This window comes from Gavialis gangeticus, unplaced genomic scaffold, assembly GCF_001723915.1.
Source record: "Gavialis gangeticus isolate Ggan-Ray unplaced genomic scaffold, GavGan_comp1, whole genome shotgun sequence".
NCBI lineage: Eukaryota > Metazoa > Chordata > Crocodylia > Gavialidae > Gavialis > Gavialis gangeticus.
The window spans coordinates 72,018,968-72,030,820 of NW_017729031.1; the positions used below are offsets into that span (position 1 = coordinate 72,018,968).

General features: G+C 41.0%; 1 protein-coding gene across 2 annotated transcripts in view; it reads left to right on the top strand.

Annotated features, from left to right (window-relative positions):
- PMS1 (PMS1 homolog 1, mismatch repair system component) overlaps positions 1 to 11,853 on the top strand; it is an 80,415-nt gene that overhangs the window by 55,006 nt on the left and 13,556 nt on the right. For both annotated transcript variants that reach the window (XM_019523095.1, XM_019523096.1), the window contains one exon: positions 1,311 to 2,221. In XM_019523095.1, coding sequence (XP_019378640.1) covers positions 1,311 to 2,221 — 911 coding nt within the window. The remainder of the gene's footprint in view (positions 1 to 1,310; positions 2,222 to 11,853) is intronic.

The following is an 11,853-nucleotide window of genomic DNA, read 5'->3' on the forward strand; positions in this document are numbered from 1 at the left end:
TTGATGCCTACCTGGCTAGAGTCATTTGAGTCCAGTTTTTCTCCCGCCCAGGCAGGGGGCCGGACTTGAAGATCTACAAGGTCCCTTCCAACCCTACTTCTATGATTCTATGACAATAAAAGGTTTTATAAGTCTTTACTAGTACTAGATTCTGCTGTCACATAAGTGTTTACTCATGAATAGCAACTTGCATCATGAGTAGTGCTGTGAAATCAATGAGAGAACTTGAATCATGGGTGTTATTCACAATGAATAAGTGTGGCACAATCTAGACCAGTGGTCCCCAGCACTTGTTCCATGAAACAACAAGAACAATGTGCTACAGGTAACATTACAGTTTGCTGTCCCTGGTGATTTCATGTTTAACATTTTAATTTCATGAAGTCATGCGCAACGTCAGGCAACATGTTTCCAGCTTCTTTAGCCATGAATTTGTTGCTTTTGCAGGTTAGTCTGACAGGCTTAATGTTGTTTTGATGTAGTTTATGTGAGAAAAATATATCTTACACAAAAATAAACTAGTACATGTAGGGTTAATTTTCATATTTAATTTGATGTAAAACTCTGCTTTTAGTTTAAAACATTTTTTTAGTTTTCTTCCATACAAAAGTCTTTGAACCATTCTGTGAGTACACGTACACACACTGAGTACACGTGTGTACACACACACACACACACACACACTTTTGATGCCGTGATGATGTCTTGCATAAAGTTACTTCATTCTGCTTTGATTAAAGTTAAAAACATGCAGTTAGTACATTCTGGGCCTGTCTACACATTCATTAATGCACTTCTGCTACTGCGCATTAAGTTTAGTACCTCTAATATGAGGTACTACATAAAAGTGCATTAAGCTGCCCTAGTGCACAGTAGCAAAAGTGAATGCTTTTTTAGATGACATTTCGGTGCTCAGTAGACTAATTCTACTGCATATTAGCACTGTTTTTGATGTGATGCTTTAATGCACAGTAGAATAGGCTACTGCACATTAAAATGCATGTGTAGATGTGCCCACTGAATGAGAAAAAATTATTCCTAGTATTCTAGAGGCTTAACGTAATAAGGAAAGCACTATATGTTTATTCTGTGGAAATAGAATAAATAAATGGAGCAAAAGTACCTATAGTGAAAAATTTAGGGTTAAATTATTGATTAGTGAATTTGCATTACTACCTAACATAAAATAATGCAAATAAATATATCTGGACTAATTTGTAAAATACCGTGAATAAAACAGTTTAATTGAACCATCTGTCTGCTGAAAAATTGTCCTATTGCTTATGTGGTGTTTTTCCTCCCCCTCCTAGGAATCTGTACTTCTAGCTGCTGAAAATGTGCTGATATCACTATATGGGCCGCTACCTGCTGCAGTATCTTGTGAAACTAATAAAACAGATGTTACCTCAGTGGATGTGTTTGATAAAACAGAACAAACAGATGTGCTTGTTAATGAAGTGGAACCATCTGGAAACAGTTATCTGCATGCTCATACTTCACTTCTTTCCTTCAGTAATGGCATGCAAAATGGTCAAGCAGGAAAAAACACAGAAGTCTGCTTAAAGCATCAAACACTGTGTAGCAATAGCACTCATGGTATCCTTAATAAGGGAGGGCTTTCTGGATCTGATATGCCCCAGAGTGATACAAATCAAGACAGTTCCATGAATAATGTATCGTGCAAGGAGAGTCCAAATAGATATATAGTAACATCTGCCCTAGATGGCAGTACACTAACAGACACTCAGTGCATAAATGCTAGTGAGCATCTTTTGAAAGCAGATCACTGTAATGAAATAGGAAGAAGTGATGAAATTGCAGTCCCTAAAGATTTACCTAACATCTCTGCTGATGACTGGAGCATGGGGCACGCACTTAAAAATTACATGGGAGAGAACCTAGAGCCTGTAAAAATGTTGATGCCTGAAATTGGAAGAGTAACAAATGAACAAAATGAAAACACTGATGATCAAAACCAAGATCAGCAGAGCCCAAATCAAAGTACAAAAAAACCTAATGTGGTAAATGATAAACTGGGGCAGATAGTGGCCTATGATTTAATTAGTAGTCAAATAATAAGGAAACCCAAGTCAGCAATTGCTCTTTTCATCCAAGAATATCGTTCTAAATTGTTAAATGATAACCCAAAGGCCAACGTGGAGGAATTGATGCTGAAAATTGAGGAAAAATGGGAGAAACTGAATGGAGAGGAGAAAAAGAAGTAAGTTTCCAGACTTTGCATTTGACCTCTAAACATAATAGTTTCCATTCTGGGTGACTCATTGCACACCAAAGATGAAAAATTACATCCTAATTATTTATGAAAAACAGAACAGAACATTTATTGTTGATTTTTCCAAGAACACCATCCTGGCAACAGGTTATATTTTTAATTATTATCATATTTACTTCGTGCAGAGCTGTACCATTGGTGATTTATTCATTTTAATATTGATGGCTTATCCACTCTGTTTTTCAGTTTAAGGACTTAATTCAATTAAATTAATTTTTCCAGTTTACTAAGTTTTTTTTGTAAGCAGCAGCTCCGTATAGTTGCCATTTCATTTTACGTGGGATAATTTTTTCATTTGGATTTTAAACACTTTTATTGTATTGCTTCCTTGTCTTTATATACACCTCAAAGCAGCTAACTTCATCACTCTTGTGGAAAATACTTAGGTATATTTTAGGCAACTTTCAGGTCAAATTCACTGGTAAATTATACTCCATTTAGCTTTGTGGAAGTCAATGGACCAAGTGTAAGATCAAACAGTTAATAACCCTGTATTATTCAGTATGTCCTCTGACACATTGAAGGATTTGTAAACTATAAGCATTACTGCATTTTTAACAATTACTCTGGTGCTTTCAATATGTATACATCACAGCTCATCATTCTTGTGTTATATAGGAAAAATCTTGCTGTCATCTCTACATTTGCTGAAGCCATCCCTGCATACAAGAGCCATCACAGTTCTGTGCAAGTGAGGCAAGGGTTTAGGAAGATTAGGTATAGGAAACCCAATTATGTAGTGCAGTAGGCATGCTGTCACTCAAGTTGCAGACAGAAGAGTAGCTCCCCGTTGTAACTCATGTCACTGTGCCATGAGTTACAACAATTCCCCAGACCCAACAGACGTTCACTGCTAGGTCCCAGGAGCTGGGGAATTGAGCTGCTGTTTAGAGCCACTGCAAGCCTGCAGCTGCTTTCCCCTAGCAATGCCCTACTTCCCTCCTAGCTCCAGTGCTGTTTTCAGATTAGGACAGGGGAAAAGGAAGAAAAGGGAGCTTGTTCTGAGAGGTCACCCAGCTGATCCTGGAGGGTGAGGTGGTAGACTGGATCATCTGAAAAAAAACCCAGACCAAACTCACTCTGCTCCCCTCACCCCTCCACCATTCTGAAAATAGCGCCGGTAACAGGACTGAGCTGCATCAGCCTACCCGGCTCCTGGCACATGCAGACACAAGTTACTGAAGGTGCTTCCATTTGGAGGGTGCAGATTGTCGTGGGATTGGACCCTTTTAAAGCATTCTGCAGCCATGCACTTGTGTTTTGTCATGATTGTAGAGCGCTTTCTTGGGCCAGATTGGGCAAAAATCATCGTTTCTGTCTGTGCCATCAGTGTGGTGTGGGAAGAACTAGGAAGTAATAGTGATGAGTCTTGGAACAAGGTACTTTGTCATTCCACCAGTCCTTTTCTTCACCCCACCCAAGTCCCTGTTTTATTTAGTCGTTATTTTAAAGAGCTGTTCTTAAATTATAGGAACGTAATGGTTGTGCTTAAATACAGTAAAACCAACACTCATCCTAGGGCCAGTAGATATATCAACTACTAACTGTAAGTGTAAAACCACACCAAATGACCTGTAATTAGAAATATTTCTTTCTAGACCAGTGGTTCTCAACCTTCTTTTCCTGAAGGCATCCCTCCATAGCTTTTCCAATTTTAATGGCACCCTGGTTTGGAATTACTAAGCTGAAATCTAAATTCAGAAAAGTTAGAGATACTTTGAGGTTAAAAGGTCATGAACCACTGATTTTGCTGGTCCCAGGTGAAGGTGACAGGGGCAGGAGCTCACCTTGCTGTGTCTTCCTCTTTCCACACTCTGCCCTCTCCCTGCCCTTTGTCCATACCTGAGGGCAAAAGAGCAACCCCTGTCACCAGACACTCCTTCAGGCTCTTGCACACTGGCAACTGTAGCCTCTCCCCCACAGGTCCTCCCGCTAGCCTCAGTATTGGAGTAGGATTAGTCTAACTGAAAAGCATGGCTTTGTAGCCCCATGTCCACCTGTTACAGAGCGCAACGTTGAGAGTATAGTGGCAGGTGATACAAGGGCTTCCAAGAGGTGGGAGAAGGCAGCAGTTGCAGTCTCCAAAAGAGCAGCCAGAGAGATCCTACTTGTTTGCAAGATGCTGGGGCAGGTGCGGAGCACCAGATGAAGAGAACTCCAAGGAGTTTTAGTTTGCTGTCCTACAGCTGTGGACTTAAGAACTGGGCTCTGCAGTTCAGGGGCTCTGTAGGAAGCCCGTGCAGGCAGCCTGGCAGCAGCCCGGGAAGGTAGGCTCTGCCTAAGATTTTTTTTTTTCTTTTTTTCCTCCCTGGAACCTGCCTGAGCTGTGCGGAGGCCCAGTGCTTCCCTCCACGGCTACAGTGCCCTCCCAGGACTGCCGGAGCCGGGTGCCTGTGGGTGGGTGCAACCTTGTGGGGGAGGGGGGCACTGCTGCTGCAGAAGGAAGCACCAGCCCCCTGCCCCCACCCCCTGCAGCCCAGGGACCGCTCCACCTGCTGGCAGCTCTCCCTCCTCTCCTTGCCTCCTGAGAGGCAGGTAAGTTCAGGTGTGTAAGGGTGTGTGTAGATGAAATGGGGGGCCCTAAATTGAAGTGGTGTTTTTAAAAACCCTCCCCCACAAGGCAGCACCCACCTGCAGGCATCCAGCTTGGACTCTCCCCGGGGGGGAGGGTACTGCAGCTGCAGAGGGAAGCAAAACCGCAGAGCCATATTCTGTACAGGAGGGGAGGACCTTCTTTAGCTCATAGGCAGTCGCCTCGTTCAGTGAAGTATGCAGATGGATATCTTATTGTCCTCCCCTTTCCTGTTATTAATCTCACTTTTGGTCAGATTACAAGCAATTCCATTGTTACTAAATCCTGAATAGAAGTCTCCATGGTAACTAGCTTGCATACCTGCCTCCAGATCTGAAATTCATAATGTATTTTATGAATTTTTAAAATATTATGAGACTTTAAACTTTGTCTGTTATGTAAGTCTATTTTTTAACTTGGGATAAGAATAATAGTTTGTGCAGATATGGTACCATCGATAAAGAATTTATATTATGAGAAAAGATGAGTGGGATTTACTGAAACAGTAAAAACAGGCATCCTAATAGAGGTTATTAATAAAATTAACAGTATGGAGAAATCTATTGTAGTGTACTGGTAAAAGATTAAAAATTATGGAACAAAATAAGAAAATTAATAAAGTGCAGGTGGTTCTCTAAAATTCCTAAAGTATTTAGTCTTGAAGGGTGCATATGGACAGGTTAGTTATAGCTGAAGCAGAATATTATCGAAATCTAGATTTTTTGCAGGGCTGGGGGAAGAATGAAAGATTTTAGAACATATTGTGAATAGCTAAGATAAGGAAAATGCTTGTTACACTTATGGGGTGGTGGGTGGAGAGGGATGAAAGAAGGCTGGGTAAGGATGGTCAGAGAGAACGAGGTTGCACTATTCAAAGTAAAATATAAGGGTGACTTTAGCAAGGTTTATCTGTGAAGACAGTAAAGAAAAAAAAAAAAAAGGACAGTTATGCCTGTTAGATTATAATTGCCATTTTTAGTAATATTTGTTTCCTTTTATTTCTATATTTCCTTGAATGTACACACAAACTATTCTTTTCTATTCTTGGTCTTGTTTGAGAACATCTGCATTACGTGATAAAAATACCTAGTAGATTATTTGAGTTAAGCAAAAGCTTTTTATCATCCCTTTTTTAAATCTTGTTTAAAGACTGTAGTGTATCTACTGTGTGGATAAATGAGAGGCCATATCTTTGAGAGGAATTTTTGATGGAATCTGGATTAATGAGAGTTTCAGTGAATCACTATAATGGTAGAAATCTACTGCGATTAAATTACCTTGTATGTAATTGAAAACAGAAGTTTTTCCAGTTGCTTCAGGATGTAAGAACTTGCTCTGTTTTAGCTTTTTGTACAAGGGTGCTCTTCTGCCATGATAGTTATGTTAATAATGTGCCTACAGATTAATTGTTTTCCCTCAGTTCAGGAGTAAGACATTTCTTTGCAAGTTTCTGACTTGCAAATAGGTGTAATCCTGTTCCTATTGAAGTCAATGTCCATAAGAATGTTTGTCATCAATAGTATTGTACAGAGCTTCATCCTTGGTATTTCCTGTTTAAATATATAGTCTTAAGATAGCTGTGACAGTACACTGTATCCCAGTGTCATTAACAATATCTGGTTATTTTCTTTATGTTCATAGAATGTATGCATGCATGGTATGTTGAAAATTCTATACTGTAGTTCCTTTCCATTCTATTTAGAAGTATACTTTTGGTTATTATATAAAGAGTAAGATGCTGTCACTAAGGACCATACAGTATAAGCAGAGGTAATCATTATAGATGGAGACCATTATCAGTTTTGATTTTAACCCAGTGCATGTCTGGCTTGTATGACATGTCCCATTTTAGAGTTCAAAGTGATTTTTCATCGGTATGGATTGACTTTGTCATTTGTAATTAAAAGAATTATAGAGTCCTTAAACTAAAATGGAAAAACTAAGCTTACATGAATGTCCATGTTGGCAGCCTTAGTTGCTTCTATGCCCCATGATGTCAAGGATTTTCTCTCACTGTCATTGGGTAGTACTTAATACAATCTGCCCACACCTTTAGTGTTTGTCTTGGACTACATTTATTCAGCTGTGCTGTCAAAATTTTTTAGTGTAGGTTGTAGCCGTGTTGGTCTCAGGACAAAGGCAGACAAGGTTCTTTGAGTGAATATGATGTCTTTTATTAGACCAACTTAAATAGTTGGGAAAAAAAATTTAGTGAGCTTTTGGGTTTAAAAACCGTTCATCAGGCTTAGGGAATCTCTGCAGTTGGTGTGTGCTCTTCCTGGATGGAATGAATAGTAAGGAAGCTTTACTATTCATTGCTCAGATATTTAACAAAGTATTCATAGTGTAAACATATCCTTTTGTCTCATATTCTTGTCAAGCAGGTTCCAATGTAGTATTCCCTTGCCTAAACATTAATGTCTGGTCATTGGTCTTGCCTTTTTGGAGGCATTTCCATTCTTAGGTTGACAAACACAAAAGTTTGTTCATTTATCAGGCAATTCTATTGCCTATGTGAGTCCTGCTTTGTCTCAGGGGAGACATTAGCTTCTTGAATTGTAATAGGTCCATTACAAAGTGAGTGGGTAAACCATTTCACATGCATTTTTCATAAGAATAATGTAGAAAATCTCCACCTTCTCCATAGTAAGAAAATATAGCTTATTCTCTGAAGTCTGTACATTTTTATAGGATGCCAAAAAGAAATCAAAAGACAGTATCTGTTATCATAGAAGGGGTTCATTTTCATAAAAGCATGAGATACTTTTGATATTATGATACTTAACCAGTAGTTTGAAAAGGTTGCCTTGCATTACCTGGATAAGCTAAAGAACAATTTATTTCATTCTTCAGAGGCAGGGGGCAAATACATGGGTGTCTTTCTGATCAAATTTCACCAAGGGTTTCCATACCCAAATGGTTCTACTTGCCCTCTGCCTTTAACAGCTCAGTAACTTTACATTCTGTAGCTTTCTGCGCTGCTTATTAAATCTTTCCATCTGGGCTTAAAGTGCAAGTGGGAAGTAGTAGAATATTAAGAAACTGCAGGGCTAGAGTTTCTCCTGACACAAACCTATAATGGCAAGACAATTTACTGTACCTTATATATATTTTTTAAAGTTTGATGTCGCTGTAAAATACAAGAGCTACATAAGGAAATGTTCATCTTTTATAAACTGTTACTGTGAACAGCTAGTTTATTGATCAGGTCAAAGATATAACAACATTCAGGATTAAGTCTCTATGTTCTAGTGATTTCACCCATTGATTTTAGAGGTAGCAGATGTTTTTTGTCTTAACATTTACTCCATATTTTTTGGACATAATTTATTGTCCATTCCAAGGAACTATTTAAGTTGTCTTTTTTAGTAAATACCGGTACCATATGTGACTGTTAGCACATTATAATTAATTACAAGTGGTGACCCTTCCGTTGACCTTATTTTTCCAGCATGAGTGCAGATAGTTGAATCAGACTGTTCCAGTAAATAGCAATAAATAAAATTAACATATGAACAAGCTAAAATACTTCTTTCCAGTAATGGTATAGGGTAGTCCTGCTTTCCAGTGAAGATCAGATTGATTTTTATTCTAGAATTCAGAGAATTAAATAGGGCTGAGAAAGGTGAGTGAACATGTTGGTGCTAAGGCCTTTAAAAATTGAAGGTTGTCTGAGATAGATCAACCATAAGATTCCCCTAAAATATGTACTGTTAATCCGTTAAACTTGATCCATAGTAATCCTTCTGAGCTTCTGGGTGTGAGGTATACCATACCCTTACAGATCTTGAGGAAAGGAAAAGTGCCAGCAACAATCCGAGAGTTTTCTGTTCATGGCTTTCAACTTGTCTTTGTCTTCTGCTGTCCATAATAGAAACAAAACTGAAAGGAGAAATGCGTAATATGCAGAACAATTCCTAGAAGAGATCCATTTTGACGTTATGAAGCACAATGCAACAGACTTGGTGTGGGCTACAGGGTAAAATACAGGCAGGGAAGGGGTGGCTGCTGTGGTTTGGATTGAGGCAGATGACATTGAAGCTGACCCTAGATATCAGTAAAGGTGTAGTTTCATAGTTTCTAGGGTCAGAAGGGACCTGAACAGATCATCATGTCCAACCCCCTGCCCTGGGCAGGAATGAGTGCTGAGATCATAATACCCCAGCCAGATATCTATCCAAACTCCTCTTGAAGACCCCCAAGGTAGGAGAGAGCACCACCTCCCTTGGGAGTCCATTCCAGAGCCTGGCAGCCCTAACCATAAAGTAGTGCCTCCTGATAATCAAGTCTGAACTACTCTCAATCAATTTGTTGCCATTTTTCCTTGTTATCCCAGGTAGTGTCCGGGGGAGCAGAGCCTCACCTATTTTCCAGGGGTCCCCCCTGGTGAATTTATAGGCAGCCACCATATCCCCCCTCAGTCTTCTCTTGTGGAGGCTGAATAGTTTCATGCTCTTTGGTCTATCTTCATGGGGCCTAGCCTGCTGCCCCCTGACCATGCGAGTGGCCCTCCTCTGGACCCTCTCAAGGTTAGCCACATCCCTCTTGAAGTGTGGCGCCCAGAACTGGATGCAGTATTCCAACTGCGACCTGACCAGCTTCACATAGAGAGGAAGGATCACCTCTCTGGACCTGCTTGTGATGCATCTGTAGATGCACAGCAAGGTGCAGTTAGCCTTACTGGCCACTTCCTCACATTGGCAGGTCATGTCTGTCTTGGAGTCAGCAATGACTCCAAAATCCCTTTCAGCCCCTGTGTTGTTGAGAAGGGTGTTCCCCAGCCTTTGGTATGTTGCAGGTTCCTTCTCCCTAGATGCAGCACCTTGCACTTGTCTGCATTGAATTCAATCCTTTTCTCATCTGCCCACCTCTGTAACCTGTCTAGATCTAGTTGGATTCTGTCCCTCCCCAACAATGTGCCCACTTCCCCCCTCATCTTTGTGTCATCAGCAGATTTGGACAGCGTGCTTTCCATGTCCACGTCCAGGTCGCTGATAAAGATGTTGAATAGCACAGGCCCGAGGACCGAGCCCTGGGGAACTCCACTGCCCACATCCCTCCAAGTTGAAAATGACCCATACACCACCACTCTTTGGGTGCGACCGTCGAGCCAATTTGCCACCCATCTGACTGTAAGCATCAATGCCGCAGTCGCCAAGTTTTTTTTTGAGCATGGGGTGGGAAACAGTGTCAAAGGCCTTCTTGAAGTCCAGGTAGATGACATCCACCGTAACATCCACATCCAAGGACTTTGTGACCTGGTCGTAAAAGGAAACAAGGTTAATCAGGCAGGATCTGCCCGCAGTGAACCTATGTTGGTTGCCCCTGAGCATTACCTCCCATGCTGGGCCCCTGCAAATGTGCTCCTTGATAATTTTCTCAAAGGTCTTCCCAAAGACAAAGGTGAGACTAACTGGACTATAGTTTCCTGGGTCCTCCTTTCTCCCCTTCTTGTAAATGGGGACCACACTGGTCTTTTTCCAGTCCTCTGGGACCTGGCCAGAGCACCACGAGTGCTCATACAGCCATGCCAGGGGCCCTGCTATAACCTCCACCAATTCCCTCAGTACCCTCGGATGAAGAGCATCTGGACCTGCTGATTTAAACACATCCAGCCCCTCCAGAAGTTCCCTAACTAAATCGTCCCTGACCCTAGGCATGGTGTCGTGTCCCCTGAGTCTGTCCGTAACCCTTGTGGGGGAGTTGTCCCGGTCCCTGATCAGAAATATGGAGACAAAGAACTCGTTGAAGAGATCAGCTTTTTCCTTTGCTTCAGTCACCAGATTGCCACGCCTGTCCTGTACCTTGAGAAGCAGTCAGCTTAATAGATTTACACTGCACAATGCCTGCATTTATAAAACATTAAATAACATTTAAGTTGTTTTATTGTTAATGACATCCACAAAAGAGCCCATCCATTTGTAAGTGACTGTACAGTACCCACTCCCATTGTTCAATATCTAATTCTTTCTTCTCCCATGACATCAGTGGGATTATTTAGGATTATAGAAAAGTTGGGCAGGAAGGGACCTCATGAAGTCATTTTGTCCAGGCCCATGTTTAAAGCAAGATCATCCCTGACTAAACCATCTCACTCAAATGTTTGCCTAACCTGAAAACTTCCAGGGATTGAAAGTCCATAATGTCTCAGTCGCATGTTCCATTGCTTGACTACCCACAAAATCAGAAAGTTCCTCCAAATCCCTTTATTGTTTCTTAAGTCCCATACTTATTGCACCTCAGATCTTTCCTGGGCTTTACTGTTTTTCCCCGTGTGCCCATGTGATGCTTTTCTATAGTTTTAAAACCAAGTTTCCAATTTTCCACTTAAAAGTGCTCACCACTTTTATGGCTGGGCCCCTGGTTCTAATTTTTGTACCTAAGCATTGGTATAGAAGTGTCCTCATTTCAAAGGTACCAAAGCCCTGTGGAACCACAGTGGATCACAAGACCACAGTGGTCAACATAATTCAGTATACTATTCCTAACAGGCTTGTACTAATTGCTTCAAAGGAAGGTACAAGAAACAACAATGTAGACAATTATACAATAACTTGTTTAAAAGAGGGGTTCTTTCTTAATCCTTGTTAATTAGTGGTTTGTTTAAGCATAATGGCTGAGATTCCTTATTATTTCTCTCATGTAACTCTTGATGTTCTCATTATCTATTTCAACAAATCTGGCTATTTGAGTCTCACTTGTACTCAGTATTTGTGATACTAGTTGCATATAATTTAGATGATGGGAGAAGGAGAGATTAAGTCATTTGATAGGACAGGGATAGCCAACCTGTGGCATGTGTGCGACAAGTGGTATGAGCCGCTTGTGTGTGTAGCACATAGCAGATCAGGGAGGGAACAAGCAGTACAGCAGGGGATGGGGAACAGAAAGCAGAGCAACAGATCAGGCAGGGATCAGAATGGCCCTCAGGGATGGTGCGGGACTAATTTGTGGCATACCTGCCAAAAAAGTCCTGCCCCCCCCCCCC